The sequence below is a fragment of the Benincasa hispida genome, chromosome 9 (assembly GCF_027475165.1).
Source record: "Benincasa hispida cultivar pf3 chromosome 9, pf3_genome.v1.1, whole genome shotgun sequence".
Classification (NCBI taxonomy): domain Eukaryota; kingdom Viridiplantae; phylum Streptophyta; class Magnoliopsida; order Cucurbitales; family Cucurbitaceae; genus Benincasa; species Benincasa hispida.
In genome coordinates, this window is record NC_143486.1 from 46,921,892 (window position 1) to 46,929,315 (window position 7,424).

Below are 7,424 nucleotides of genomic sequence, written 5' to 3' on the forward strand. Positions count from 1 at the left end.
ACCTCAGGCCTATAACAATATTAAAATTTAGATCGATTATTTGACACTTTGAAGAACAAAATAGTTTAATGGCCACATTATATGGTTACGATCTATCTAACCAACTTTCAATGGTAAAGCTAACTAAGCTAATAATGGTATAAAAGTTTTCCTTGTCAAATAAATTTGAATCTGAAAACTATGTATAGATACCGTAAACTTGCAACTTAAACAGTCTTTTAAGTGATTAAAAGGTTCTACCAATATCCAAAGCAAGTACTGATGACCATACAAATTCAATACCAACTACCCATTTCACCTTTCAATCAAAGGTCCAAGGTACCTCCCTCCCTAGAGTGATTATCAGAAAGCATTTCCAAGTAGAGAACTACAAGAGGTTGAACAATTCTTATCAAAGTAAAATAAAATCTCAAATATGACATCATACAATTTCTAAGCGGCTTTGAAGAAACAAATTAACAAACTTACAGCTCGAGATGAGACAGCCTGAGCAATTTTGATGTATGCCTGCAAGACAATCATAATCAAATAAAGCCACGATACAAATAGACAAGAGTTATGGTGAAAAGATTCCAATAAGGTAGATATGAAATAATTCAAGCTTACATAACCAAGGTTTGAAATATCAATGTCAATAGAAAATGAAATACAGAAGTCTCGATTTTATGGAAATATCGATGTCGATGGGAATTTCGGACAACTTTATGAAAATTTATGGAAGTTGATGCAAGTTGTTCTAATTAGTTAAAGCAACTTTGATTGTGGATTAATTAGACTATAATTAACCATTTTTAATCAACATTTCTATAAAGTAAAACAATATTTAGATGTACATTGTATATGTTTGTGTAAATATCAATACAAGAACATAAATTTAAAAAATAAATACAAAAATAATAACAAAATAATATAAAGTTAGGAATATTTTAAGGTAAAATGATGTGAAAATGAAAGTTTGGATTGTAAAAGAAACAAAACTCACATCAATTCAATTTTGAGACGAAATGATGTGAAAATCTAATTGAAATTTTTTTAACGAGGTTAAAAATAAATATAGGTCCTTTTTTGTGATTTTTTTCAAAATCAATTTGTTTGGAAACGAAAGTTTTGGATTGAAAATAAAGCTGAAAATTGAGAAAAGTTGGAAACTATAAAAAGTAGCACATTGACAAAACTTCATCTTTGAAACGACGTTGACATGTGAAACTATACAATTGTGTGTGTAATTTCAAGATTTCTAGAAATTTTATTTGAAATGAGGGAGAAAACGAAATTCCCCTACCGAAATTTCGAGGGTATCGAAATCTCGAAAATTAAAATTTCCACCGTACTCTGAATATGATATTTCTATTAAGCAGTATAAATCAGGGAAAGTGACACGAATATACCGGACCGAGCTCCACCAACATTTTCCTAAGTTTAGCAGCTCTGACCTGCAACGAAGTCATCGGAATTACAAACCAAAACTCATACAGATACGTGGATTGAAATAACAGACGACCTAATAATAAGTAATGACTTCCAGCGAAAAAGGAAAATCACGGTCTCACCTCGAACATGAGGTCGGACCTTTCCCTCAAATCATCGATGAGCCGTAGACCGAACCATCGGCCAAAAGTGGAACCGACCTGAAGAAGTCTCCGAAGAACAAGTAGCGGCTTCCTCCGATAAATGGCGGCAATCTTCGAGACGCTGTATTCAGCCAAGGACTCGGCCTCGTATGCGGTTAGATCGAAAAGGTAACCGGACTTCTCTGTGAAGGAATCGACGGCGGTGGTTCCATTGATGGCACATCGGCGGAAGTGGAAGATCCAACGAGGCGAGAGAGCGGTAGGAAAAGGAGGAGAGGAGTGAAGATGAAACAGAGGATGGTGTTTGGATTCAACAATGGCGGAAAGTGAGGATGATGATGATGAAGGCGGAGAAGAAAGGAGTAACATTTTGTTCGAAATTTGGAAATCGGTGAGAGAATTCGAAGCGAATGCTTTGGTTTTTTTCTTACTACGAAGAAGGCAATGCAGAGGCCTAACGGCTATATTGTGGTCCACGTGTCGTTTTTCTGCTCTTCCTTTTATCTTCATTCCTTCACACAAAAATAATTAAACAAAAAAAGGCATGTTAATGATTTTTGGTCGATTGCCCCATTTGCCTATTTTCTAGCCTCCTACTCCATGGGATAATTAATTAACTCTTGTCAGTAAATCATTTCGTTTTTTATTTTTAGTTTTTGAGAATTAAATTTATTTTTTATATTTTTTTTTTACAATAATTTATATCTTTCTTAAATACAATAGTTAAGTTCTTAGTTAAACGCCAAAAATAAAAACAAGTTTAAAAAGTTACTTCTTTATTTTCAAAAACTAAAAACCAAAAACGAAACGGGTACCATACGAGTGTCACGGGGTTGGAAGCGCGGTTGTTGCATATAATTCAAAATTTCCCCCTATGGCACTAAGTCTCACTTGACCAGCCTACTAATCGGCCCACTGTTTGCTCAAAAGGTTACTATCAAGTCGAACACACTCTAAAATGGGTTGTGTTTGCTAGCTCACAATTGGAAGAAAGGAAGGAAGAGAAGCACTTTGTGGAAACAACACTTTTATTCACTCAAGGTTATAAAAACCACAATACAAGGAACATTTACTCGCAAGACCAACTCTTAAAGAATTTACAAATGGAAAGAATTCACTCTTGCTCTCAAATGCTAAAATGAACTAAGCGTTTTTGCTTATGTTCAAGTCTTGGCATTCCAAGGCTTATTTATATGTGGAAAGGGAGCCTAAAAACATGGAGGTAGTGGGGGAGTGACTCAAGTGGGTCTAACCGCCCACTACCCTTGATTTTAGGACCACTCCACATGTCCTCACATTTCCTTCCTTTTAGGAAGGGGACATGTCCATTACTTTCCCTTTTTAGCTCCCACACTCCCACTTACTATCTTTAGGACACCACTAGCCTAGAATGTATGAATCCATTATCCCATCAAGTAGTTGCACGTCCAACACATGGTCATTACACATTTGAGGAGTCTTACAAACCTTCATGGTCTCGGGTGCACCAAGTGCACATGCCCATTTGTGCTCGCCAGGGTGAGCGTCGGTCAGCACCTTTCGTTTGTGCTGCCTCGCGTGTGTGCCACCACTTGGTTTCTTGGCGCACGCCTGGGATGCCTGTGCGTCCGCCTAGCATGTGTGTGCGCCCAACGCCACATCCTTCATGTGTCGCGCCACCCTTGCCTAGGTTGTGCGCCATGTGTCTTAGGCATGCTTGTCCAGAGTAATGTTAGCCCATGTCGCATATTCAAACCATCCTCAACCATCCTATCTTTGAGTCTTGAAATTAGCTTAACAAGTTGTTTTTTATTTCATGTTGTTTTACATGCGAGTGACTACTTGCCACTTTTGATATGTAAGCTAGGAATATTAGAAATTGTGTAAAATGTACTATAGGGGAAACTCACTAATCAACTCCCCGACCAATGTATTGATGTACTCTTTGCAATCAAAGTTTTCTTGCAACTGTCAGACTTCAATGCATTCTTTAATGATGTTTTTAATGCTTTTTCTTTCTCACATTTTATAAAATCCTTTTCTCTCAAAATGTGAACAAAGGCTACATCATATAGCGACGTTGTCCGCGACTTTCAGTTTTTACACGGCTGACTTGCTCGTTGAATTAGAGTAAGTGCCACACAATCACTCGTACTGTATTCAAAAGATCACGATTGTGACACGTGGTACCAGAGCTTAGTTAGCCCCTTGGCTAGTAAAGATCGCAATCATGTCCACAATGAAAAGTTTTATGAAGTTGCAGTCTGAGTGACTTATTGAGATTGAAGAGCAATTTATATATCTGAGGGGAATTGCTAGATGAAGTGAAATACTTCCAAACCCACCTTGATGGGTTAGAGGAAAAGGACGAAGGAATTGAGGCACTTAATGCTCAAGTAGATGGGCTACCAATAAAAGAATTGACGCTGAGAGTTGATTCGTTGGAACACAAAACTATATGGCCTAGTAGTTTTGAATGTGGGGATAGCTCTAGGGATAGCAATAGGGTCGGGCCGAGGCCGGGATGCACTCCCCATCCCCGTCCCTCTGAGGATTTTTAATCCCCGTCCCCACCCTATTCCCCATTTTGAGGAGTCGGGGTTAGGGTCAGGGAATCCACGTTTGGGGGATTCAGGTCCCCAAGGGAAAAAATTTTCGATTTTTATTTTATTATTTTATCATGTTTATTATTTAAAATTAACTAAATTTAATATTTATATTGAAATTGTAAATTTTATATAGGAAATTAGTATTATTGTTACATATAATCGTTTAAATTAAACATTACATGTTTTTTTTTTATTATAAATTAATAAAAAAATTAAATTTATTATATTAGATTTTTAAAATTAAAAAAGAAAAAAAATCTGAAACATATTGTTTCAGTAATATATTATTATTATTATTATTAGATATATATACATACATACATACACACATATATATATCCCCGATCGAGGACCCGATTTAAATCCCCAGTTTGACCCTCATCCTTGGTCAAACTGGGGATTCTCTGCCCCGATCGGGTCAAGGACTCGCAAGGACTTGACTGTGAGGAATTTTGCCACCCCTAGATAGCTCCATGAGCTCTATCGCACACATGAAGGAGCGTGTCAAAGAGCTTGATAGTTCGCAAAAGGACATACTAAAGTTATTCAATGACCTAACTGACAAGTTTAGAGCAACAATAGATGTCATCAAAGCTGAGATGACAGAAATGAAGACGCCAAGTGAATTTGACAATGCGGGCAATGGGGAACCAGGCCTTTAACCAGACATGCATTGTATCAAGCAAGTTCAAGATCTCGGAGCTCAAAGCTTTCAATAGGAACTATGATGCTAAAGAACTTAAGAATTTCGTGTTTGACATGGAGTAGTATTTCAAAGCATGTGGAACCGTCGTCGAAGAAACAAAGGTGACGCTGACCTCTATGCATTTTGTTGATGATGCAAAGTTGTGTGGAGGTCCAAAGTGAATGATATTCAGAATAGTCTGTGCACCAGCGAAAAATGGGAAGATCTTAAGAAAGAACTAAGGGCTCAGTTCTTCCCCGAGAATGTGGAGTTTATTGCAAGAAGGAAACTACGAGAACTTAAACAGACGGGGACAATCAAGGACTACATGAAACAATTCTCGGCTATCATGTTAGACATTAGGGACATGTCCGAGAAGGATAAAGTGTTCTACTTTGTCGAAAGACCAAAGCCATGGACGAGAACTAAATTATACGAGCATAAATTTCAGGATCTTGCTTCCGCTCTGGCCTCAGTGGAGAGATTACTTGACTACATCGGTGAACAAGCTCCCCAAAAGAAAAATGTACAAGCGTCAGATCAAGGGAATAAGGCTCCCAAGCCAATCCTAATACCTAGAAAAAATTTGCGAATGACAAGAAATCACAAACCATGGGTGCAGGTGAAGGGATCAAATCAAGCAGTGGAAGGGTTATGTTAGAATGTCTTGCATCCCACAATTCGATTTTTACAAAATCATTATACTAAACGGAATGAATAAACACGTAAACTAGCATGCTATTGGGAAAAGGATTATAATGGTTCTTACCTTTGTAGATTTCTCAAGTGCCACGAACAATCCTCTCCAAGGTTCCAACGAACGGATCTCCAAACGATCTTAATCATGAACAACTCCTTAAGCGATCTTGAACACTACCACGAGAGTTACCTCGTTATTCTTTGGGATTCCAATAGAGGGATAGATGATATCCAACTATTGGGGGAGAGAGAAGAATAAGGTTTTGGAGAGTAGAGAGGCTTAGAGAAAATTATGCACAATAACACTAGGGAGTTATGTGATTGTCAAAGTTTCTCTACAATGAAAATTGTGTATTCAATGCATTCCCAAAAGGCTAACGAGAGATTTTTATATAGAGAAGGGTCAATTACCTTTCCCAATATGTTTTTCTTTTCTATAATTAATTAAATAACATTTAATTAATTAATTAATTAATTAGTCAATTTAATTAAATAATTCTTATTTAATCAATTAGTCCAATTAAATAACACTTATTTAATTTGCACAATGAAATAACATTTATTTAATTTTAATTTGCACAATAATCAAATAACTACTTATACATTAAACTTAGTTTAATGTATACATTTGATTATCATATACATCCCATGTATATGTACAAAACCTCTTTATTAATTAATTCTTTGTGAATCTAATTCACTTGAATTAATTAATTTGAATCTTATTCAAATATTGCTCTCCAATTTAATTATAGTTCATATGTATAATTAATTATATATTAATCTCATTAATATATAGTTTCCTCAAATTAATTTGAACAATTCAAATGATCCCTTTTAAGTATCCTCTAGTGAGCTAACGAGTGGACCCGATGGACTTATAGATCAGAAGCTCCAACTATATGAGATTAATTGGTTAAACTCGTTAACCAAGTTATCAATATTCGTTAATTGTGGGTACACTCCACTAAAGACCCACAGCTGCACTCTTTTCACTGCAGATATATTTATGTGTCCACAGATATAGACCAATACTAGCAAGTTAGTCCTTCACGAGTGTCCATAACTCCAACGAGGTCAAATTACCGTTTTACCCTTGGGTTACCTCTAGCTCCTTAAGTATCAGTGTTTCTCTAATAAACAACCTGTTTATGGTCTAACCAATAAACAGAAACTCCTCTTAGGCCAATAAGAGGGTAGGGCTCTTTATTCAAGTCCCGGAGACACCACTTAAGGGAACACTCCTGCTTACCCTTAAGATAGGAATGAGTGAATTCCATCTTGTATTATTGTGTTCCCAGCTCCCTGCTTAGTCTTGTCCCCAAAATGGTAAGCTTATTGGGTCGACAATCTGGCCACCCTCACCTATACAAATTAAAAGACAATCTCTTGTGAACAAAAGTTCATAATATACTCAAGATTAAGATTAAGTTGTCTAAGGCATCCCATTGAAATAGGAACCTAACTAGTCAACGATGTTACATGTAACAACCATATCCTTACATATTATAGTTTGACCGCTACGACATGCATACTTAGACTTTTCTATCATGAGATGAGTTTTGGTAAAAATTTCAAAAGAACATATCTAAAATTTTATTAATTAGATAGAAAACTGTATAAAAAGTTTATTTTACAAAACACCAAGATCCATAAAACATTAGCGTAGTGATACAAAATGCATATATGCCCATAATAGTGAGTTTAATGTTTGGCCCTTTGAGTGACGTCCAGTTTTGCCACCTACATTATGTCCTTACCTACAAAGTCTGTAAAATAGGATGAGTATATAATATACCCAGTAAGTAGTACTCACATAAGGTAGTGACCAAATGCACAATCACATGCAACATGTCATGAAAACATATGATTGGGATCGAA

General features: G+C 36.2%; 1 protein-coding gene across 1 annotated transcript in view; it reads right to left on the reverse strand.

Moving 5' to 3' along the window:
* LOC120086902 (Protein kinase superfamily protein) overlaps positions 1-2,151 on the reverse strand; it is a 30,613-nt gene extending 28,462 nt beyond the window's left edge. Inside the window, exons 1-3 of the mRNA XM_039043714.2 lie at positions 1,551-2,151; positions 1,389-1,433; positions 469-507 (exon numbers count right to left, since the gene is read on the reverse strand). Coding sequence (XP_038899642.2) covers positions 469-507; positions 1,389-1,433; positions 1,551-2,081 — 615 coding nt within the window. The 5' untranslated portion in view covers positions 2,082-2,151. The remainder of the gene's footprint in view (positions 1-468; positions 508-1,388; positions 1,434-1,550) is intronic.
* Positions 2,152-7,424: the final 5,273 nt, after the last annotated feature.